General features: G+C 37.5%; 1 protein-coding gene across 5 annotated transcripts; it reads left to right on the forward strand.

Moving 5' to 3' along the window:
* The first annotated feature begins 1,719 nt into the window (after positions 1-1,719).
* On the forward strand, positions 1,720-24,696 carry LOC103707774 (chromatin modification-related protein EAF1 B-like). 5 transcript variants are annotated; one of them, XM_008792432.4, is made up of 24 exons: positions 1,720-1,932; positions 2,490-2,673; positions 2,757-2,811; positions 2,902-2,999; positions 3,111-4,599; positions 4,686-4,805; positions 5,018-5,278; positions 9,855-10,046; positions 10,278-10,358; positions 11,470-11,530; positions 11,606-12,192; positions 12,313-12,366; positions 13,805-13,862; positions 13,966-14,168; positions 15,060-15,113; positions 15,210-15,290; positions 16,674-16,811; positions 16,943-17,059; positions 17,593-17,693; positions 17,856-18,071; positions 18,190-18,583; positions 19,530-20,541; positions 20,617-20,995; positions 24,023-24,696. In XM_008792432.4, exons 2-23 carry the CDS (start codon positions 2,585-2,587, stop codon positions 20,922-20,924), a joined length of 5,769 nt encoding a protein of 1,922 aa, XP_008790654.2. In that variant the 5' UTR covers positions 1,720-1,932; positions 2,490-2,584; the 3' UTR covers positions 20,925-20,995; positions 24,023-24,696. The 5 variants fall into 5 exon arrangements, with proteins under 5 accessions (XP_008790654.2, XP_008790635.2, XP_008790645.2 ...); XM_008792413.4 differs by having other exon boundaries at positions 19,530-20,995; XM_008792423.4 differs by having other exon boundaries at positions 13,972-14,168; positions 19,530-20,995.

The raw sequence follows: 24,696 nt of genomic DNA on the forward strand, positions 1-24,696 counted from the left end.
AAGTGCTGGATAGTAAAAATATACAGAGATAGACTAAAATTGTAATAAGTAATTAAGATTCCTAAATTACTATGACGCATACATGTAAAACTAATAAGTTTAATGCAAATAATATGCTAAAGTTTAGAAACTAGGATGGATACAATAAGGGTTAGGTGCAAGAATATAGTTTTTTCTTGTAGAAAAAAAGGAGAAAAATTAAACTTTGAACTAAAGTAATTTACTAATTACCCAATCAAATAAATATCAATTAAGCCTTTAAAAGGAAAGATCTTGCCTCACAAAGAGCAAATTAAACCATGACTTCCCTTTTGAGTGAAGAAAAACTCGTCGTAGAGATAGAATCTACAAAAATGGACATAAAAAATAGAATCACTGTGTTGAAATTAGAGAGGAATTAGCAATATGTTTCTAATGCTAATGGAGTCCTATCACAATAAGAACCACTAATGTGGTGCAAATGTGGCAACTGATATTGACAGATGATATACCATGCCGACCAGGTGCTTACGTGTCAAATGTTGATGATGTGCAATGATTGGACTATATGCTATATGACAAAAGTGAATCGGGTCGATAGGTCGAATGTAAACCAAACCTGCTTTTTCAAAGCTTCCTACAGGGTCTGGATCGGATCTTATGGATTTGAACCTAAATCGACAGGTCAACTTCCTTGTGAGCCTTAAAGTTCGAAGCCCTAACGTGTGCGACCATGTGTGAGGCCATCTAACAATGGAGAGGAGAGGGCGGTGTTGAGGTGATGGCTCCCAGATGCCAAGGTTGAGGGCGGCGACATCTCATGGCATTGGAGCAGGCGCCGAGGAAGAAGGCAGACTGTTGAGATGATGATGAAGTTGAGTGGCTGTGGTAGATCTCGACGATCAACAACAGAGAAGGAGACCATGTGAGTAACGGAGGGTTGGGTGATTAATATGGACCCGAGAGATTGTTGATCGGACTTGAACGACCATTGATGGAGGCTGCGGAGACCGGCATAATCATCATAGAGTGAGATGCTTCGATGAAGGGGCAACGGGCCACCGGTGGTCGGGATGGAGGCGGAAGCGACAAGAAATTAGGAAAAAATAGGATATCCAACTTTTTTTTTGGCGGTTTCTTTTCTTTTCTCTTCTCTCTCTCGTCTTTCTCTCTCTTTTTCTCTCTGTCTCTCTTTTTTTTTATGATGCTGTTGTGGTGGGACATAGTGAGTAGTGGATCTTAAGATGGTGCTATTGGTGGATAGGTGTGAATCTCGAGGTGATGCTAATAGAGCATGGAATTGTAATGGCGGTGATGGTGCAATGGGGAAGCCATGACAATGGTGGTGGATCGAAGTTTACTCTGATACCAACTAATGTGGGACATGCTTGAAAGGCAAGTAGAATGAGATGCTCTCATACTAAATTGATATAAAATAGAAGAAGAAGAAGGAGAAAGAAGATAAAGAGGAGGAAAGTGAAGAAGAAGGAGGAGGAGAAGGATGAGGCAAAAGGATAGAGTAATTCAATATTTTCAAATGTCAATAATACAAACTATATTCTCAATTACATAGCAATAGATTTATACAGACAACACAAAATTTTAATAAAAATTCGCATAAAAATAAATAATAAAATTATCATAAAAATCTATTTTTAAAATTTATATTTATATATTTTTAATTTTTTAATAAAATAAGACTTTCTGCATAACAGCCCAGCCCAGCCCAGCCCTGCCCAACCTGAGTGGGACTCGAGTAACCCGCCTGACGCACGCTCGTCTTCTCTCCCGACTCCACCCCACCTCCCCTACTAATCCGCCCTTCCCTCCCCTCTCCTTCCCGGTGGCCGAATCGCCCGTGGCGGACGGACCTCCTCGCCGTCGGTTGTCCTGTCTCACCCAGGCGCTCCGTTCACAATCCCGGGCTTGGATCTCCGGACCTACGTCTCCAATGTGAGCATCTCATGTCAAATTCCTTCTTCTCCCTTTCGTCGCCCCTCGCTTTTCTCTCCCACGCACTGGTCTTCCCTGCACCTCGTCTCTCCTCCTCGTTCCTTGAGCCCTAACGCTGTTGAAATTAGCTGCGCGGATATCATCTCCCATTCCTCCTTCAAGCCTTGGCCTTAACCCTAGATGCTGACCTTTGACCTCTCCTCCAAGCCCTAACCCTAACCCTAACCCTAACCCTAGATTTGGAAGACCGACATCTTCTTCAGCCCCTAATCCCCTCGATTTTAGTTCGATCTTAGTGAACTGTGTCAGAATTATCTAATTCTGCCCTAGTGAAAAAAGCCCGAAAGGCTCTGTCGCTCGAGAACCTTCTGGTTTATGACCGGCAATTTTTTGAATTTTAAGATCTCAAGCCTGCTCGTAGGTTTGCACCCTCCTGCAGTTTGTCTTTATACTTTCTGTTCATGCATTTAGCAACTTGTTCTGGCTTTGCTTATCTTGCAATTATCGTTTGTCTGATTAATTTTTCCCCTCCTGCTTATTATGAATCCATGAGACAGGATGTTGCTCTATTTGCATGTCGGAAAGTAGGAAGCCCATAGATGAATGGGCATAGCTGGCACCTTCTCTCTTGGTAAATGCTACTATTGATTCGATGGGAGGCATTGTCGATTGTGGAGTTGGTGCAGACACCAAAACTTCACCTCGTCGTGCAGCAATCGAGAAGGCACAGGCAGAGCTGCAGTACGTCGAAGCAATATGTGTCTTATTTATCTGCTGCAATTCTCTAACGCAGACAGCTAAATTTCTTAATGTATGAATTACAGGCAGGAATGCGATGTACGTGAAGAACGGAGGAGGGAATTAGATTTTCTCGAAAAGGTATTTCCCCGTGGTTATTCTTTGACTTTCTGGTTTATAAAATTATTTTCTTTTTATAGATTTATATGATAATTATTGTAATTTTTGTAGGGGGGAAATCCTCTGGATTTTAAATTTGCTCATGCAGCATCAATCAGTGTACAGTCTACTTCCCTCACAGATCAACTGGCTGAGCAATATGTGATCAGGTTTATATACTACATCAAATTATCATGAGATAAATGTATGTAACCAATATAGCTTCCTTAGATCTGGAATTGTTGATATTGATCTTTTTTTTTCCCGTTTTTGCACTACAGTGAAGCAAGAGGTAGCTTTGCATTAGCTGCCTCACCCCATGGAGATTCTGTTGAAAGCAGTGACAGACCTGGAGGTTCTTTGAGTCGTGAACCTAACATTGCTGACAATCTTTTGTTTCTGGATGGAGAAAACAGTAATCTTGGTGGAGAAAGAAACTTTAAGCATAGTGGTAAAAGTGGTAATATAACTCCACTGGAACAAGCTTCCCAGATTGATTGTTCTGCAAAAGAATCAGAGGACTCTGTTATTTTTCGTCCGGGGGTTAAAAGTCAAGCATATGCCCGACGGAATAGGTCCAGAACAAGTCGTGATAGTGGCAATGTAGGTTCAACTGATTTCACTCTGCGTCATGGTAATAGATCTTTAGCTATACCTTCTGCCCGACCCAGTCCCAGAAATGCAAAGGGTTCAATATGGGAAGCACAAGTGGAGGACCATGCTATTTCTTCCATTTCCAACTCAAAACCAGCAAGCCCAAATGTTAATGTTGTATCAAAGAATATTGCTTCTGATGATCATGTGGATATGGAGCTGGATACAGTGCAAACTCATCACACATGCACTGATATGATAAAAGATGTAGTGCCAGAAGGAGCAGTGGAAGTGAAATCTTCTGAAAACTTGCAGGATAATGACCACACTCATGAGCATTCTCATGTAATTGCTGACAGAGTTACCAACGGTACCACATCTCGTTCATCTGACGTCTCTGGAAAAGATGAAGCTCTTTCTGTTGGTTTTCTTCCCACTCTTCATGAGTCTACTGAGGTTATTAAAGATACCAGTAATGCTGAAAAGGTGAATGGCTTTAATGCTCCAGATAAAAATACAACCGAAGTGCATGATCTGAATACAAAAACTTGTGTCGCTGACTCTGTTCCTGAAGCCTTAAGTACGAGTAACATAAAAACAGATCCCCTTTCTGTCAACATGACTAGTACAAGTGTTGGAAATGCAGATGGTGACCAGCATTTGATGCTGGGGAAGATTGATGGCAGTTCACATGGAGACCCCAAAGGCCATTCAATGTTTGAAGAGGCCTCATCCAGGCTTGAGAACAAGGATTTAAAGGAGAACAATCAGTTGATAGCCGTTGATACGCCCATTAGTGGTAACGATGAATCCAGATCTGTTCAGCCAAACCCCGGCAACTCGGTTATTCATATTAAAGATGAGGTGGAAGTCTGTGATGGTAGTGCCGACGCACCGGGTGAAGTGAGTCCTTTTACTGATGTCCAGTCTATGATACTAAATGGTGATATACCAGATAGGAAGCTGGATAAGGCTTTAGGAGATTCCAATTCCATTGACAAGTCTGGTATAGATGCAAGGACAGTTGTTTCCTCCACTTGTGAACCTGCAATCACTGCCCACGAAAAGAGGAATTCCACTTCTACCTCTGAGGTTCAGAACTATGCTGCAAATCACTTGAAGTTGGCGAAGAAGGCACAGGAAGATGCTGTTCTGAAAGAGGCTCGAATAATAGAGGTTTGTTAGATGGTTCTATGAATTTTACTTATTTGCTAAGAACTGGGCTTACCTTTTAACAATATCATAACAATTTTGCTTATCAGGCAAAACTTAAGAGAGCCGATGAGTTGTCTTTGTGCAACATATTTTCAGAAAAGCGACAGAAATGTCATTGGGATTTTGTTCTTGAGGAGATGGCATGGATGGCAAATGATTTCATGCAGGTGTGTTTTTCTTGAATAGACTTTTGATGCATTCTGTGTGTAAATGCACATCTACAATATTTGATTCAGATATTGTTTGCCAAGCAAATCAATTTTAATATTAGTTATCCTATTTTCGCTCTTGCTTACTGTAAAGGAAAATAGGTTTTACTTTGACCAGTGTCACCTAATGTTGTTAATTTATTAAAATTGCTTTCATCATATTTAAATAGGAGCGCCTGTGGAAGACAACTGCTGCAGCTCAAGTATGCCATTGGATTGCTTCTTGTGGTCGACCAAAGTTTCAACAGGTGAACATGTGGCATAAGCAGAAAAATGTGGCTAGAACTCTAGCAAAGGCTGTCTTCCATTTTTGGCGTTCAGCTGACACTTTGCGAACTAGTGGTGAGACACCTGATACCATTGATGGAGAGTGCAATTCAGATATGCTTGGATCGTGGAAGATTGATGGGGCTAAAGCTGAAAAACACCAGGTTGTGGATTTATTGTTGAACAATTTGACTGCCTTGGTCATTTCTGTTATAACATGTGGTGCCTCTTAGTATTATCAGACTAATAGTTAGATGTGTCCTATTGGTTGCTTTTACTTTTCAGCTTTTCATTAAGTTAGTCTGGCGGATGCTTTGTTTGTGTAATTAGATGTAAATGTTTCATCCTTATCATCAAGGTGAATGTCTTCTTCTAGAAGTTGATCCGAGCAAGTCTCTGACATGTTCTATATCTTTTGATGGGTTTGGGCTGTAGCAAGGTTTGCGGTCTCGGTATCGAATCCCGTACTGTACCATGCTTGTACAGTGTCAGTGTGCCCGGTATGGGGGTCGGGTTGGCATATGGAGACTCAGTACACCTCTCATACTGAGTCTCAATTTGGTATCGGTATGGTATGGACGCCCGGGACAGCGAACCATCTGCTATTAGGCTTTCTTGACTCTTGAATCCCTGAATTCTACTAACGTGGTGATATACCATGTACAGAATAATAGAATTTTATGGTTTTGTTCTCATATGAATAGCTATATTTTTACCTGTTTCTATTTGGTGCTCTATAACTCCTGCTACTTTGACCCATATGCCTTGGTGAGCAATAATTTTGCTGTTAAATTAATGATATGGTAAATTTTAAATTATGCATCTTGGATGGTTGAAATGTATCTTGCTTTATGGAGGTCAAGTATGATTTCACTCTTCCAAATGTCAGTTTGTTATGCGTATGTCCAACAAGGCTTGCAATATCAAATATTTTCAGAACACTGACTTAATTATTGTGCGGCATGTTCAAAAAGTAGAAAGAACCTGTTGGAGATTTCTGTTTTTTTATCAGGATTATCTATTACTAATTGTGTTGATGTTGTTCAACTAATTATTAGGTTCTTTTTAGATTTTAATTTTTTATGCCTAAGTAATGAAGGAAAATTCTTGTTTGACTCAGATTACTTCACTAAAATTTTCTAAACCGAGGAGTAAGATTAGTTGTATCTATGTATTAGATTCTCTGCTCCAGTTTTGATGTTCTTTCTGGGTGCCTACTGCAACATGACTGTTACGAACCCCTTGGTTGCTGCATTGTGCTGATCAGATTGAGTTTCTAATTCTCTAGCAAATGGGCGGATCCTGCTGAGCATAACTGTTATTCTTTTGGTTATGTTCAGAACTTCAATAAGTTGGAGTTTAGACTGAAGGGCTTTATTTCTTTTGTTTACTTTTCTTTAGTGGGTCAGACTAGTTTGGTTGCAAATGGTCTTTCTTTATGAAATGAGGCAACATTTTATCTCTTCCTTTGGGCATGTTACCACACAACCTCCAAATCTCAAGAAAAGGAGATGTCATTAGTTTGTTTTGTTCAAGCATTAGCTAAATCCAGGGAGGACAAACTCTTGGGAAATGCCTGGATGGAGAATTTTCTTAATGATAAACTTGTGCTATGGCCAACATAAAATTACATGTTTAAGGCCCTGTTTGGGGGAGCTTTTGGAGGGCCAAAAAGCACTTTCTGGCCCTCCAAAAGTACTTTTAGATGAAAAACTGTGTTTGGTAAATTTTTCAAAAAGCTGTTTCAGCTTTTGCGGGAAGCTGAAAACAGCTTTTGGGAGGAAGCTGCAATTTGGAGCTTTTGGGAGGAAGCTGTTTCAGCTTTTTCGGAAAACTGTATTTTTGACAAAAATGCCCATATTAAAATAACATAATTATATAGTTTGTCCCTTTATAAACCTAAAAATCTGCTGGAGCCAAGAACCCTAGCCGTCAGACTCCCTTCTGTAAGAAAAGGTATTTTTCTTTTCAATTTTTGTATGTATCTCTTGAACCACATTTTAGAAGAAAAATTTTTTAATCATTTTCCATACCTTCCAAAATTAATCTATTATTTTTTTTTATCATCAACCTCGCGGCCCACGCTGAGGTCCTCCTCGAGCGTGGACCATGAAGAAGTGCCCCTGGACCGCGAAAAATTATTTTATGGGAAATTATGAGAAATTATTATGGAAAATTATTTTATACTAATAATTATAATATTTTGTACCTTTATTTTTTATTATACTATAAATATAATATCATATTATATTATATCATAATACATTAATATGTTATGTTAAATAATTTAATATTATGTTATATTATGAAAAATTAATTTATACTAATAATTATAATATTTTCTACCTTTATTATTGTATTATACTATAAATATTATATTATATTACATTACATTATAATACATTAATATGTTATTTTAAATAATTTAATATTATGTTATATTATGAAAAATTAATTTATAATAATAATTATAATATTTTGTACCTTTATTATTGTATTATACTATAAATATTGTATTATATTACATTACATTATAATACATTAATATGTTATTTTAAATAATTTAATATTATGTTATATTATGAGAAATTAATTTATACTAATAATTATAATATTTTATACTTTTATTATTGTATTATACTATAAATATAATATATATTACATTATATCATAATACATTAATATGTTATGTTAAATAATTTAATATTATGTTATATTACCAAATATTAATTTACTCTAATAATTATATTACTATTATGCTATATTAACATAATATTATTTTATATTACAATAATATTATACTATATCGTATATTTATGTATTAATTTATGTTATGTTTTATTATGTTCTGTTGTATAATACTATGCAATGTCCTTTATGGTAATTTTGTCATACAAAAGTACTTTCTTAGTTTGTTTACTAAACACAAAATAAAGTACCACAGCACTTTACGAATGTAGTTACCAAACAACAAACAGCTTTTTATAACAGCTCTACTTCAGACAGCTCTACTTCTAACAGCTCTACTTCCAACAGCTCTACTGCCAACAGCTCCCCCAAACAGGGCCTAAGTATATTTAGATGACTGTGTGTACAACCTAGTAAATTATAAAACATGGGGGAAAGTATCATTGTGCTGGATAGTTGGGAATGTTTGATATGGTTACTTCCATTAAGGACATGAAAAATTATATTCGGTAATGATGATATATCATAATTGTTCATGAGAGTAAGTTATCAGCTGAAATATATTGCCTTGGGTAGCAAATTCGCCCTAAATACCTACTAACAAATATGCACGCACTTTCTGACATTTCTCCTTCTTAAATTGGTTTGTGGTCATTAAGGTCAACCTTGTCTCGCTTGACTGATGGTGTACCATCAATTGTATTAATTTATTGTTGCTTTTCAATCCAATATCAATTTTTTCGTAACTCCAAGCTATTCTTAGCTAGGGCAAATGCAACTTGTGGGTGTTTCTACAGGTTTGTGTGATTGTTGATAGTGGGCGATGTTGATACTTGGCATTTGATAAGTGTATGCCAATTCCTGGAATTCATTTATCAAATGCACATATATTTTCTTATTTACCATTATGAAAAAAAAAATCCATAAGATCCATGTATCAAATCTTAATCATTTATAAACTAGAACGGAGCATCATGTGCATTCATGTATACCAAGTTAAATATGTAAATGTTACTTGCGATATCATAACTGTTAACCTGTAGCCTTTCCTGATCTTCGTTTTATGAAATTTTTGTACACTATCACATTGATTTTATTCTAGAAAGGTTGACCATGGAGGCTGTCTTCTTACTCGGGCAATTGTACAGTGAATGTGGAGAAAAAGGGAAAGTCCATATATGACCTTTATTTGATTGTGATAAGGTACAAAGGAGTGTAGTTTGGTGGGCCTTAAGAAGGAAGGGCATGCATGATTGATACATTAAGTTGCTGAGTGCATGTGTGTGCTAAAGCAGTGACAAATGTTAGGACTAGCTATGGTTTGATCATATTTTAAATAACAGTGATTCCCACCACAAAGCAGCACGAAGCCCAGATCTTTGTATGCTAATTGTAGACTTATTTTCTAACATTTAAGAAAAAATACTGTGGTGCATGTTTGCAGATGATATAGTGCTGATCAATTAGGAACTATAAAGATTCCTTGCTGAATTGGATTAATGAAAAAAAAGCCTAAACATTAAAAAGGAAAATTAAAAGGCAGCAGAATGATAATAAACCAATTTTGATGAAAAATGGAGATGAGACTGCAATTAAAAATTATGGACAAGAGATACAACTAAGGTTGAAAATTAAAGAGGAATTTACTGTAGGCATAATACAAATTTTGTGGCACTATCTCCTCCCACTTAGCCAAAGAAAGAAGCAGCAGCTGCAGCAGTATCTCCCTGTGTGCTGTATTATTTCTTGACTACATGAGCTAGTGTTTGGAGTCTGTAATTGGTAAGGAATTTTTGTCAATGATTCTGTGTCAGCAGAAAGTTTGTATTTAAGTCTTCGAGGCCTAAATTTTTAAGCTGTATAATAGGATTTCATTTTTTGAGATACCTAGGTTTGTTTACTCTCTTGTAGTATTACACATTTCAATATCAATACGTGTTATTATTCATCTGTTTTTTGATATAATAATTGCTTTCTATATGCTGTTTTGAAATGATCCAGCATCTAAGATTCTAAGCAATATTTAAATGGCTGACCTGTGGTTTTGTGTAGGGTAGCACATATATTGAAGCAGAAAGATCTGGGCACATTCCCCGACTTGCTATTAAGGATTATGCAGTTAGGTTTTTGAAGTATAATAGTAACATATCGAGTTATCCTGTCTTGGCTGAAGCACCAACTACTCCTGACAGGCTGTGTGATACTGGCATTTTAGAAATGTCCTGGGAAGATCAACATTCTGAAGTATGGACTAGATCCTTTTCTCTTATATTTAATAAATTTTTTCTATTAGTCATGTTTTACGGTTGGAAACTGTTGCTTAGCAGTATACCTGCATATGCATAGTGTTCGTGTTACATTTTATTTAGAAGAGCAAGACAACTTGTTGATATAAACTATCTTGCTTCAGCACATGTTGGTTCAAATGTTGTTTCCTGTTTGTCATATCAACAACGGGTTCCTTTTCCTCTTCAGGAGAGTCTCTTCTATACGGTACCTCCTGGTGCAATGCAGGCCTACAGAGAATCTGTTGAGTCTGAATGGGTGCATTATAAGGTAAAAGGAAGTTTTTTCTTTTCTTTTATTTCTGGGTGCATTCAGAAAGTGAGTGGTGGGGGGGACATTTTAATCTGCAATGAAAAAATAAACTTTGCCAATGATTCAAAAGGAAAAAAAGGATCTTGAAAACAAGGCTATGCGACTACATGCTTATTTCTCTATGTAACTAATGCAATAGCAGAAATAAGAGGCAGTTCTAAATTGTATGAAAGGCAAATATTCTAGTAAAAATAGGGGCAGAGATTCTTAAAATGGGAGACTTCTGCATCAGAATCCATGTCTCAGCCCACTCCCTATAGCCCTCTCTCTCTCTCACACACACACATTCATACTATGCATTTAATATACATTGTTATTATACATATCCATGTATAAATTATATCATGCATGTAAATGTATATATACGCGTGTATTTTTTTAGATGCAGAACAATTAAGGCATGGTTGTCAACAGCAGCAAATGTATATGACTTCATTAATTAGCAATCCATGAGTAATTGATAAATAATTCATGAAAAATTCATAGTATGTGTGAACTAAAGATAATTTAGAAATATTTCAGATAATCATTTAGTTGATTAAGATTCATGAATACTTAAAAATTGAAACATTATTTGAAGTGACTATGCAGGCAAAAAATAAAAATATGTCCATCTCTCTAAACAATTGGTGTCATCCTTGCTTCATATGGGTTTACAATAAACTACTGTGTCGTTCTATCCACTTTTCTAACTCATCAAAGTTGCGTTATGTCAGCTTAGACATTTAAACCAATTGAGAATATTTTAATGTTGGATACATGAATCCAATCACTTTTGTAAGGCCTTGAAACTTTGCCTTACCTTGTGATAATGTGGGTTATGGTTCATGAAGAGGCAATATACAGAGATATCTTACATAAATGTGATAAACATTTGGTACTTTTTATTGGTTTACATTTTATAAAGGCAATCATACTTTACGGATGCGACATTTTTGAAGAAGACTTGTCCACATTGTGATATCTTGACATTTTCTTTTGCTAATAATATCACTAGCAAATTCTTAAAGTTTAGGGTTGCCAGTCAACTACTTTTCTAGCACTAGATATTTATTTTAACTACTTGCAGAAAATGGGCAACACCATCCATCAAGAGGATTGTGAGGCGTCCATGTGTGATTCTGTGGCAGGTATTAGATATATACGGTTAATCATTACTTTTGTTTGAATACACCAACATTCTAACACAATGTATGTGGATGTAGATGGATCTCGTGAGAATGCATATGAAGAGGATGAAGGTGAAACAGGCACATATTATTTGTCTGGAGCATTTGAAGGTGGTTTGTCATCAAAATTTACTCATAAAAGGAGAAAAAACATGCAACAGAAGTCATGTGCTCCAAGATCATATGAAGTTGGTACTGACTTGTCTTATGAGCCTTGCTTGGAAAGCAAGTCAGGAAATCAATCTTTGTCATTTGGAAAAAGACCATCAAGTACCCTTAATGTTGGATCAATTCCGACAAAGCGTGTACGCTCAGCTGCTCGGCAACGGGTTGTGAGTCCTTTTAGTGCCGGAGTTACTGAGAGTCTACAAGTAACTAGTAAAACAGATGTTTCAAGTGGAGACACAAATTCTTTCCAAGATGACCAGAGTTCCCTGCATGGTGGATCCCTGCCCCGGAAAAACATGGAAATTGAATCTACAGTGGACTTTAGGAGGCAGTTACCATATGATGGAAATGAAATATCAACAACAAAATCTAGAAAGAAGAAGAAGCCTAAGCATCTGCGTTACAAGAACTCATTGAATTTGACCGACTCTAATGTTTTAATTGTTTCAGGAAAGGTAAAGCCCCCACCAACGCCGTCACCCCCCCACCAACCACACACACACACACAAAAAAAAAAGCAACAGTTTTTTGCTATTACTTTCTTGCTAGATTAGTGAAGTTCTGTAATATTGCAGGGTTCGTTGTATGAGCAGCGGCTGCAAGTTGATTCCACAGTTCAACATGAGCAGGTGAATTTTCACTTGTTTTATTCGTTTAATTTGGGAGTTAGTCTGGTTTAACTAGCTTTGAAACTCTGGAGTTAACATAAATAAAACTAGAAAACCTTGCGACTGAATCATGTTCATTAGGTATAAAATTAGATAATTTGTATTTTTTTTTGTTTTTTATGATTTATCTTAATTTGATAATTGTGTGGACTTAAAAAACTGTAATAAGTTTAGCATATTAAGTTATACAGAATTTAAAAGATTGGAGTTTAAACATGAAGTGATATATTCAGTAGTTCTATGAGAATTCCAAGTTCAATTTATTAGTCTTCTACCCTTATTTTTCCTCACAAAACCCACCCTTCCCTCAAAACTTTTGAAGGAAAAGTGAAGAGAATGGCATCAGTTGCCTTCTTCTATCTTTTTGGTAACAGGATAGTATGAACCGACTTGAACCAAGTCAGCCTGAGCAGACCCCAGCGGTTTTGTCAGTTTGTAGCGGTTCGGGCTGGTTCGCATCGAATCTCAACCATTTAGGCAAATTGACCCATTTTTGCACTAGTTTGGTATGGTATGCCCTGAATCAGGCGGTTTGGGCTAGTTTGGCAATCCTTAGAAAATAGCATATTCTGCAAATAATTTTGATGAATAAAATTGTTGAAAAAGTAGTTGGTGTCAATTGTCAGATTAATAAAATTATAAAAAAATATTGGAGATACTTATAATATATGTTTTATTTAATATTTCCATCATTGTATTTATTTTTCTTTTGGATTGTGTGCATACTAATTAATACATTTCCTGCCTGGTAAATCAGAAGAACATGAGTTTATTGAGTCTAAAGGCATGTCGTAGATGTTACTGGAGGCTATTACGGTTTTTAGCTAGTTTACATTAAAGTTATTGTTCTTCACTTACTGATGTAGACCTTTGTAGATCCCAACTTTTCAACCAATCATATTAACTGCTTTAGTTGGCGCAATTATATCTTGTTGTCTCTCTAGCATATTTTGTTCACGTGACTATGATTAAGGATTTCAGTATTCAACCAATCACTTGCTTTGGTCTTGTACTTATTCTTCTCCGAGCTAAGCTTAGACATGGGTGCTGTATTCTGCTAGATCAAGGGAGTGATAGATACATCTAAGTTGATCTTACTGTTCCTCCATGAGCAGGTTTTAATGGGGGCCTTTTTGTGTGTATACCATCTCTTAATATTGCTTTACAACTGGCATTCATGTCTTGATAACTTTTAGTTCTTATTCTGTTGTGTTTTTTTTTCCCTTGTCTGTTATTCATTTCATAATTTCAAAGCATTTATCAGACAATTTGGCAGAGTAAAAGGATAGTGCTTATCCCATCACCGTACTAATCTCTGTGTCAACTCACTGCACTTCTACTACGTTTTTTTTTCATATAATATTCTATTAATTACTCATGCTATGCTTTTGGATTGCAGAAGGACCATTTGAAAAAAAGATTGGAGAATCACCAGTTTGAGTCAAATGAGAACACTGGTAGTTTCTTTTAGTTTTTTATAATTTTATGATTTATATCAGAAATTAATTGTTCTGCTTCAATTGTTCTTGTTACTTTATTGATTTTTTTCTAATACATAAGTTGCAGTTATTTATGGGCAACATGCTGCTAAGAAACCTAAGCTTTTGAAGCAACTGCCAGAGACCTCCCCAGAAGCACTTACCCCAGTCACTGGGTCAATGCCTTCTCCAGTTGCTTCCCAGATGAGTAATATGTCCAATACAAATAGGCTAATTAAAATTATTGCCAACAAAGATCGGGGAAGAAAATGTAAAGCATTAAAGGTTTGCACTTTTGGCTTATGTCTGTTTGCCCCTTTTAATTGGCATGCAAGCTATTATGTTGTTGGATATATTGTGCCTCCATAGTATTTAGTCACTCATGACTGATAGCAAACTTAGATTATTAGTTATTTGTTTGCAGATAATCTGGATTCTATTGTAGAAAATTGTCAATTTGATCCAATTGTCATGTTCTTTAGTTATGTCTTTACCATGCTGCTAGTTGTGTTGTGGCCAAGGTTTTAAATTCCGTGGGATGGGGCTGTCCTGGTTTTCCTATGGAACCGGACGTGCCGCTGGCCCGCCCTGTTTCGGGGCAGGGGTTGCCCCAAGATGTGCCGTTCGGAATGTTGGGACAATGGTGGGACGGTTTTGTCCCGACATTCAGGATGATACCCTATCCTGATGTCCTTCGGGACATCCTATTGGGATTTAAGACCATGACTATGGCTGAAATTTTTGAAATTACCAATTGCAATTTGCATTCCGAAAATAAACTTTTTTTTTTTAAAAAAAATTTAAGCTGTCTCCATTTCTTTATGTTTGAAGCATAGATGAAGTGTTTGGTTATGGTGCAGTATATTTTTGGAGCATACTGTGATTTGGGAGTCTAAGGCTCTTCAATAAGATTTTACTTGCAATCCTACCTATGCTATGTATTCTTTTGTACTGCTGTAAATCCAATTTGATTATCTGTATCTCTAATCTCTTTTATTTATCTGCAATGGCAAATGTTTGACTAGCATTTATGTTATTCTGGGCAGAAAAAATAAAAAATGAACGATTTCGGATTGTCATGATTCAAACAAGATGCAAGATTAATTGTGTTTTGTACATGTAAATTACATTTATATGTATAACCAACTTCTGGCTCTCAAAATCTTCTTTCTGCAGATGGCTGCTGGGCAGTCAGGATCTGGAAGTCCATGGTCAAACTTTGAGGACCAGGTTTCTCGGCCTTTTCAAACTGTTCTATTATTTGAATTGTCTCTCACATGAAACATGTTTTTTGATATAAAATTGTTATTTCATTTTTGATGGCAGGCACTTGTTGTACTTGTTCATGATATGGGTCCAAATTGGGAGCTAGTAAGTGATGCAATCAACAGCACCCTCCAGTTCAAGGTGAAGTGACTCACAATTCATTCCATGCTTGTGTGCTATTTTGCATGATTCACATTGTCAGCTCCCTGTATTAGCACCAGCGATCAGCTGCAGTCAATTACTTGGTTTCTTTTACTTATCTACTTAGGATTCTTCATGATTAAGAATGATGGAATGTATCTCCTTCACAACTATTTGTTTACAATTTTGATGTGGTTTTGGGCGTATTTTGACTTGACAGATGCACAAGGATGGACAAAAGGGGGGTTGAGTGACATCCCATCTTACAAACCCCCTCCCTCCATAAAAAAAAAGGCACGCAAACCCAGAAGAAGAAAAATAAAGATAAAATTTCACCATATTACCATTTATAGGGAATCTCTTTGCTCCTCAATGCACTTGCATTGCCCACCCTGAAAATTTCTTGAACTCATAGAGCTTGGGTATGATTGGATAACTTAACCTGTGCTCATCCACTTGTATAAGGCCTAATCATGGCTGTATACCTTGATTTTTGATAAGGACTCTTGTACTCTGATCCTAATCGCACCACAAGCACACCTCACAGTTATGATCATCCATCTTCTTGTCCCCTTGTCTTTCCTCTAAGATCTTAATTTTAAACAGCATGGATGCTACCTATTCTTAATTATTTCCTGACATCCAATACTAAGAATTAAAGCAACAAAAATATCCAACAGCACTTGATTAAACCAAGCTCCACCAACTTCTTGCAGTTCTCTCTCCTCTCTCTCTCTCACACGCACACACATGAACAGTTTTCAGCCAACCCCGTTGTTTTATAAGCCATGTGGGTCTGCAATATATAGTTGGGTTGAGGGCAGGGAGATTTATTTTGATGCTTGTAGCTTGAAGGTTTTGAAATAATTTGCTTGTGAGGATGCCAGGGAGTAGATCCGAATAGAGGCTTTGAGCTGTCTTAAAATTTGTGGACTTAAGGATCTATTTCAATCAAGGTTCGATGTGCCTGTACGTACTGCTTCATATCAGGTGCATCGTACCATAGCGATGTCGAATCGAGACTCAGTACGTGGAGTGTACGGAGTTTCCATACGTCGAACTGAGCCCCCTATCAGGAGTATATTGATATTGTACCAGCATGGTACTGGTTTGAGATCCAGTATCAAGATTGTGAACCATGATTTCAATAAATCTTCTTACCTTTTTCATTATGTTTTAGTATTATCTTATTAAAAATTGATAGCCTTACTAGATGGAAGTTTTGTAATTCTTGATATCCCCCCCCCCTCCCAAACAAATCTTCCCCCTCCAGCGAACAGATTATCGCTGTATATTTTCTACTTTAGCTCATAACCATCTTGATGCTTGTTGTCCCATTCTTTGCATAGGATTCAGGGTATTGATGTTGTTCTACACTCGCAGTGTATCTACCGGAAGCCTAAAGAATGCAGGGAGCGCCACAAATTTCTAATGGACAAAAGTGCTGGTGATGGGGCTGATAGTGCAGAAGATTCAGGCTCATCTCAAGCTTATCCATCCACTCTACCTGGCATACCAAAGGCAAGGCACTTGTGATTTGTTTGTTTTAAGACAACCACATAATCTGTTGGCTTTGAAAATCTTGGCGACTAACACTAGGTCAAATGGTTGTAACTCATCTTCCAATATCTTTATTTTACTTTCCTCATCAGGGCAGTGCCAGACAGTTGTTTCAACGTCTTCAAGGACCCCTGGAAGAGGATACTCTAAAGGCACATTTTGAAAAAATTATTTTGCTTGGACAGCAGCTGCATTCCCGTAGGAATCAGGTCTGTTTCCTGTTCTACTGTGAACAACATTCTATTGCCATGATAACTTGGGTGCTAGCATGTGAAAGGCTGAGATGCGACTTGCTTTCGTTACCCATAAATGATAAAAGCAAGTTGCAGTTTTGGCCTTCCAACTCCCTCTACTGCTACAAACACACACACACACACACACACACACACACACACAGAGAGAGAGAGAGAGAGAGAGAGAGAGAGAGAGAGATATCTGTACTGCAGAGATGAAAGTATCTTGCAATGCCTACAAGGAAATGATCAGTTCCTTCCAATTGCAGTTATCGCTCTCACCATATTTGAATGTGAAAACCTGGGGAGCACATATGACATGACAGCTTAACAATCATAATATGTAGTCTATATCTTCAGCATGCTCTTTGAATTATGTCTAGCGTTGTATGGTTTAGAGTTTCTTTCCTTTATTCTATGCTGCATATCCTTAATTTATCTAAATTCCTTGCTTTTGCTCATGTGTTCCATCATGCTTGCTGGTGAATATGACTTGGTGTTTTGAGAAGAATGACAATCTGGAGCCAAAACAAATCACTTCAATGCACAGTTCTCATATGGTTGCTCTTTCTCAAGTATGCTCAAGCAACCTGACTGGATGCATTTTAACGTAAGTTATTACTGACTTCTTATGTTCTTGATGCATCTCAATCTATAATTTCAATTCCAAGGCTTTTATTGCCAATCTTTTCTTGGTGCTAGTGCTTTCTTTGTATTTTCTCATTTTTTTGAAAGTAATTTTTTTTTAACTTTTTTAGTTATATGCAAACAGGCCACTTGATCTTTGTGAAGCAATTGCTTCAAGCCCAGATGTTCTTTCCCTTGGATATCAGGGATCTCAGACAGGTGGTTTAGCAATCTCAAGTCATCAGGGTTCTATGGCTTCTATTTCTACCTCAAATGTGAACACCATGTTACAAGGATCTCCTGGTATGGTCTTAGGCAGCAGCTTACCATCACCATCTGCTCCATTAAATGTGGCTCCTAGGTATATTTAATTAGATGATCTAACTATTTTTTCATTTTTCGGTTCAATATTTTATTGTTCTAGAAGGGTTCTCTTATTCTCTTTGTGCTTATGGTAGTTGTTAATATTGTTCTCCTAGGGATGCCCAGAGATATGGTGTGTCAAGACCAACTTCTATGCCAGTTGATGATCAGAGAATGCAGCAGTATAGCCAAATGCTTTCTGGTAGAAGTCTTCAGCAATCTACTATGTCTGCACCTGGGGCTTTACCTGTGGGAGTCGATCGTGGTGTTCGCTTGTTATCTGGTGGGAATGGTATTGGGATGGTGTGTGGGATGAACCGAAGCATGCCCATGCCGAGACCAAGTTTCCAGGGAATGGGTCCACCAGGCATGCTAAACATGGTTTCCACTGGAAATATGCTGCCAAACAGTGGGCATGGAATGCAAAATCATGTCAATGTCCATCCAAGTGTTGTTTCTGGCTCTGGAAACCCAATGTTGAGGCCTCGCGATGCTTTGCAGATGCTTCGAGTGAGCTATTAATCTCTCATTTTGGCATGATTGCTTGCATATTTATGTCAATTCATATTTGTAGTCTGTCTGCTGTTTCGCATTAGTAGTTACATGGGTATCAATTTACTTCATTCAAAATAATGCAACTATTATGTTGCATTAACATAAATAAATGCAATTAAAAAGTAACAAGTGGAGTGCTAATTTGTTCTGTGCAAACTTTGATCTCATTTTAATGTTTCATATTTTAAAATCCAATTGTTTACATTAATATGTTACCGTCTGCTTAGAAATTCTTGGTGGTATTGTTTCAAAGAGAAAAAATCAATTGAAAAAGAGTAGCATGAAATAAAAGAGAGAAGACTGTTTTAAGCCATAAGCACTTCGTACCAAAAATATATATGATAAGAGCCTTTTTATGGATCACATGCCTTTTGCAAGTTTTGGTTGTAGGCTTGATATGAACTGCCATAGCAGTCCTTGTCTCAGTTTCTTTCAACTTGCCCTTTGATTTCTGACCTTATTGCAATGACATTTTCTTGGTTTGCAAACATAAATTATCACGTGGATTGCTTGAACAATTTCACATTATTCTCTAAATCAATTGCAATATAATCACTGGGGCTAACATGCACCTGACACCTATTCATAATTCTAAGCATGTAGAAAAAATTAGTATCAAAGACTCAAAAATGCTAAGCATGTAGGAAAATAAATTTCGAAGGCAGAATCCCAACATTTGAATTTAGAAATATGTAATGATCAGTGTCCTGAATGATAGACCCAAAAACATGTCACTGAACATTAACTTTTTGAAGGTTGGGGCTAATGCGCACATGACATCTATTCATAATGCTAAGCATGTTGAAAAATAACTGTCAAGGCAGAGTCAAAATATTTGAAGTTAGCAAATTTTGCATATGAGTGATAGACCCACTTTTTTGTTGTTTTTATGGTTGTTTAGCCTGGTCAGAATACGGAGGACCATAGGCACATGTTGATTCAAGAACTCCAGATACAAGTTTCGCAAGGGAATGGTCAGGTCGTCACTCCTTTCAATGGCATGAGTGCCTCATTTTCTAGCACAACAGCTCCTCCATCGATTCAGACATTTCCAGTTCCACAACACCAACAGTCTCATCAGATGCCACAACAGGCACACATACTTGGAAATTCTCACAATCCACATATTCAAGGAACAAACCAGTCAAGCCCTCAGCAGCAGGCCTATGCTTATCGCTTTGCTAAAGAAAGGCCATTTCAACAGCGGATGATTCCTCAGGCACAGCACCCTTTTTCTGGATCCAATGCCATGTCACCTATTCAAAATAGTTCGCAGATCCAACAGCAGAACCAGACATCTTCTCCTGTGAGTGCAAGTCCTTCCCAAGTGCAGCATAAGCAGCAACAAATGCCACGGAATCTGCAGTCAAGCTCTGGAATGCCAAATCAGGTTATGAAGCAAAGACAGCGGCAACAGGTTCAACAACAGCCAAAGCAACAGCAGCAACAAAGGCAACAGTCACAACCGCAAGCTAAGCTTATGAAGGGTCTAGGGAGAGGGGGCATGCTGATGCAGCAGAACTTACCAGTTGATGCTTCTCAAGTCAGTGGCTTTTCAAGCTCTCCCAAGAACCAAGTTTCTGACAAGCATGTCCAGGGCTTCTTTCCTGGTAACTTGGGTTTGAGTTCCACTTTGCCTCAGACTGGAAACCAACAAAAGATGTACTCTCGTGTGCTGCCCCAATCATCAAAGCAAATGACATCGGCACCTTCTCACTCTGATACTTGCAACCAAGGTTCAGTCCATGGTTCTCCCAGTCCCACCATGTTAGCTTCCCAGCAACCCCCTGTTCCTTCTTCATCACCTATGCCTAATCATCATCATCAGCAGCAGCAGCAGCATCAAATGAATACATCTCAACAGAATGTTCAAAGAATGGTGCTCCAACAAAACCGCCAGTTGAACTCTGATGGTAGGATACACTCCTCAGCTGATCAGGTTCTAGCTAATCAGATGATCCCAACCACATCCATTTCTTATTGTACAGATTCAGGCACTTCTGTTCCTGTGGCTTCATCTGCAGCACAGTGGAAACCAGAGTCATCATACAATGTGGGCTCACCAGGTCCAACAGCACATTTGGCCAATTCTCCACCAGAAAATTTAGTGGGAACTGAAACCATAATACCCCCTTCCAGCCAAGGATCAGTGCAAAGACAGTTTTCAGGAAGTGTTTCGATGCATGGAAATAGTGGACAGTGGCAGCAACAGCAGCCTCAGCCTCAGCAGCAGCAACAGCGGCAAGCAGCACAAGGCACTTTATATGCACAGCCATCGAACTCAGGACCAGGGTAATAAAGACCAGTACTGGATCTATCTTTTATCAAGAAGCAAATCTCACATCCCTCAGTGCAACTAGTGTACAGGTAACTTGGTGCTATAGCATACTTGCACTTTTCTTTTGATTACTAAACTAACCTCTGAGCAGCTTCAGTTTGAATGTTCTATACTCCCATTAGAGCATGATTGTGACTTTATGTTCAACCTATTCAAATTAGAGTTTGTTACAGATGTGTTGTAACTAGGGACACCAGACCAGGTGGTTGGTTAGCCAAATAGTCTTGTTTGATCAACATATGTTTCATTTGATAACTCCCTGCTCCTCCGGCTCCCTTACATGAAGGCCTAGAGATTTACATGCTCATTGATTGTCCAGATATTCGAAAATGCCTTTTACTTGCTTACAGCGTATACCGTGGGCCCTCATGGGCAGAAACACTTGGTTACTGTTGATCACATTGACTCATGGTTATTTCCTACTGCCATTGGACCTTGTCCTATTTATATGCAGCTACATGTAGACATGAGAATGCTCATAGATATGAGCACGTATCTACTGTTTTATAATTCAAAGGTTGATATAGATTCCACCTACGACTTGATCTTAGATATCGTTTATGCCCTAGTACTTGATCTTAGACATCATGTGCATTCGTGCACGACCGAGTTTAGCTTAGACATGCAGAATCAGAACACCAGTTGAGCACTAGCCACGTGTGCATATGTGGAATACAACCTGCTGACCTATGTCATATTCATACTTGCACATGCTCATGCATACACATGCATGCATTTACGGGCACATTGCTTCTGAGTTCACATGATGATGATGACCCAAGATCATGCCTCATAGGACTGCGATTTAGAGAGTTTATTAGATTTCATTTAGTTATTAAGTTCTGTATTTTCTTTTATTTCTGGTTATTTTCAGGTTTTGGTGGGTTTATTTATAACCAAAGGTCGAGATTAAAGGATCTTAGACTTTATTAGATAGTCTAAAGGTTTGAGTTGCAATAGCAATGGTGGTTAAGGCACTGTTCATGCTACCATAACCATGAACAGTAACCATTCCTTATTAGGGGCAATCTTGGGATTTTTAAAGAAGAGTTGTATTTGGTTTTTTGTTCAGTAATAAAAAGGGACTCTCAAGTATTGACGAAACAGAGAGTAGGATGATTGATTAATGAAGAAAGGGATGATTCCTACGGTTTTTCTCCTATGTGATTCTGCAATAGAAGTATGAAACCTTGAAAATGGTGTGATAGTTCCCAAAGTGAGCTCCCTATTATTCATGCTCTTCTCTTTAGCCTTTTTTTTGTCCTTTTATTTTTTTTTCTCTTCACCTTTCCTCTAATTGTTTTTCATCAAAAAAACATCTTTTTCCCCATAGATGTTTAATGTCATATGTATCTCAGCTTTCTCTGTTGCCAAAAAAATCCAGCAAGTATTTTCTAGATTAGACAATAGCCATCCATTACCAATTTTCTTCAAAAACATTTCCTTTTTAGTTCAATTATATTGAAAACTCAGTTCTTATCCTGATTATTGAAAACTCAGTTCTTATCCTGAAATTCCAGCAATATATAGATTTCAACCATATGCAAGATCTTAATTGACCCCCTTTCCTCAGTTTGGTATTAGAGCGTAGCTTGCCCAGCATGTACAATCATTGAGGACAGTCCTGGTATCGAAATGATAGGGGTCTTAGGACACTGGAACATGTGATAACTTGTTGACCAAGACAAAATTGTCAGTGGACTGGATGACCAAATTTCCAAATTGGGGGATTGTTAGGTGCGCATCAAGCATCACACCACCAACAGTCCCAAGGCATAAAAGGCAAAGTATCACATGGTCAACAGCCAGAGGACTTTGTGAAGCACATGAAGAAGACATCATGAAGGAGGAGACAACATCAATTTCAGTGTCTAATAAATTTTCTGTGTGAAAGTGTTGTCAAGGATAACAAAGAGAAATTCATGATTCAAGAAGTGAAAGAATCAAGGAGGTGATTCTACCATCTAAAGAAATTTGAGATAAATATGCAATCAAGACAGCCAAAGAAGAGACTTTACCTGAATTTTGAAATTGTCAGTGAAGATCAGACAGCCACAGATGAAACATCACTGGACTCATTGAAGATCAAAGAAAGTTTCAGTCGAGGAGATTTTTGTCCAAGTTATGAAGATCATGAAATAGCTTATGATGGTGAGTCTGAAGAATGTAAGGATTTGTCTGTAACTACAATTCTGAAGGAGGCTATTGAAGTTCAAATAAATGCAAAATATTTCAACATGCCATTAGCTTTAGGTGATTTGTCACATTTTTTTTTCAACAGTCATACACGTTTGCGCCTCTTTTCAAAACGATCTGAAGATACCTGGAGTAAGTATTGAAAAGAATTTCAGACATCCTATGATGGGCATCCATGACCAGTTATTATTGATACAAGAAAGCAATCAAAGCAGCTCCAGCATCAACTTAAAAGAACTCGAGGCGAGTTCCTTTGCAGCAAAATGAATGATGAGGACATAAGATCTTCCCATGATGCATCATAAAGCTGCAACTTATGGATTTTTATGTTTTCGATATTTTTCTTTTGTTTCTGGCTATTTGTAGGTCTTAGTGGGTTTATGTATAATCAAGGGCTGAGATTAAAAGATCTTAGACTTTATTAGATGGTCTGAAGGGTCAAGTTATTACAGCAATAGAAGTTTGCTTAACATGCCTGCCCACAAGCAAACGATGTGAGGGCTGATCTTTTTCGTCTTGTATATGAATATCAAACTTAGACGAAATTTCACAGGAGTGATACTGAAGAAACCTCGAAGTTGAAATAATCATTTGTTGCTCTCTTTTCTTCTTGACCGTCTTTACCAGAGTTAAGGAAGTGGATGAGAATGTGGAACAAGGCTAATGGAGCGAAAGTTCCAATAATAGTTGAAGAGATAGGGAAGTGAGGTATTGAACGGAAGCTGAGGAAAGCAATTAGTAATTTTACTGAAATCGATTTAAATGTTCTCATTCAATGAAGTAGTGCTTTAAATATGTTTCTGTAAGTTTGTCATTCAGTAATGCTTTTTCACCGTCTATGTTGTGCAATTATTTTTTAGGTTTCCAGGCAATGAAAGCTGAGGAATACAAAATGTGCTCTTTGATTCCCAACTTGAGCTCATCTCACTTCAAGGTACATAGCTGCAACCTTGCCTTGCCTAAAGTCAGCTTCACACACCAACTGCTTCAAATTCCATTGGCATGAAGAATGGGACTTGCAAGTCAAATTGCTTCTGTAGATGGACTGTAACACTAATTGGGCTGTGTAATATATATATTCTTGCCCATAACATGCATGTTTTTAATGTCTGCCTAGCATTGTACAGTTAGAACCTGCTTCCACAGTTTGCTGCTAAAAGTGTGTAAAATTCTCATCCAATAGTGTTGTATGATCCATGCTAATTGGGATCCTTACGTCTACAATGGAGCTCTATCTTGACTACAAAGTTTAGGGCGCTTCATGCAGACGGCTTTGCTAGATGGATGCAGAATGGTTGGAGTCTTGCTCGGTCAATTAATCTAGCCTTCCTTCGAAGTCAGATTTTTTATGGATTTGTTTTTTTTTTTTTCAAGTGAAAATGAATATTCAAAAATGGTTGTAACTATTTGAACATGCTGTTTTGAGTCCGCATCCGTTATGTGGAAGTTGGGTCACATTGTGGATGTACAAAATTTGAATAGCTTCCATTGAGGATTTCTAGAGTGAAATGTTATTCTTTCTACTATACTCGTA

The sequence above is a fragment of the Phoenix dactylifera genome, chromosome 8, assembly GCF_009389715.1.
Source record: "Phoenix dactylifera cultivar Barhee BC4 chromosome 8, palm_55x_up_171113_PBpolish2nd_filt_p, whole genome shotgun sequence".
Taxonomy (NCBI): Eukaryota; Viridiplantae; Streptophyta; class Magnoliopsida; order Arecales; family Arecaceae; genus Phoenix; species Phoenix dactylifera.

Excerpts from the sequence above, each read along its gene's own strand:
- LOC103707774 (XM_008792413.4), top strand. The coding sequence starts at position 2,585 with ATGGGAGGCATTGTCGATTGTGGAGTTGGTGCAGACACCAAAACTTCA. Across the intron at positions 2,812-2,901 it reads AATTAGATTTTCTCGAAAAG|GGGGGAAATCCTCTGGATTT; the intron begins GTATTTCCCCGT and ends TAATTTTTGTAG. Across the intron at positions 17,694-17,855 it reads CTGACTGGATGCATTTTAAC|GCCACTTGATCTTTGTGAAG; the intron begins GTAAGTTATTAC and ends ATATGCAAACAG.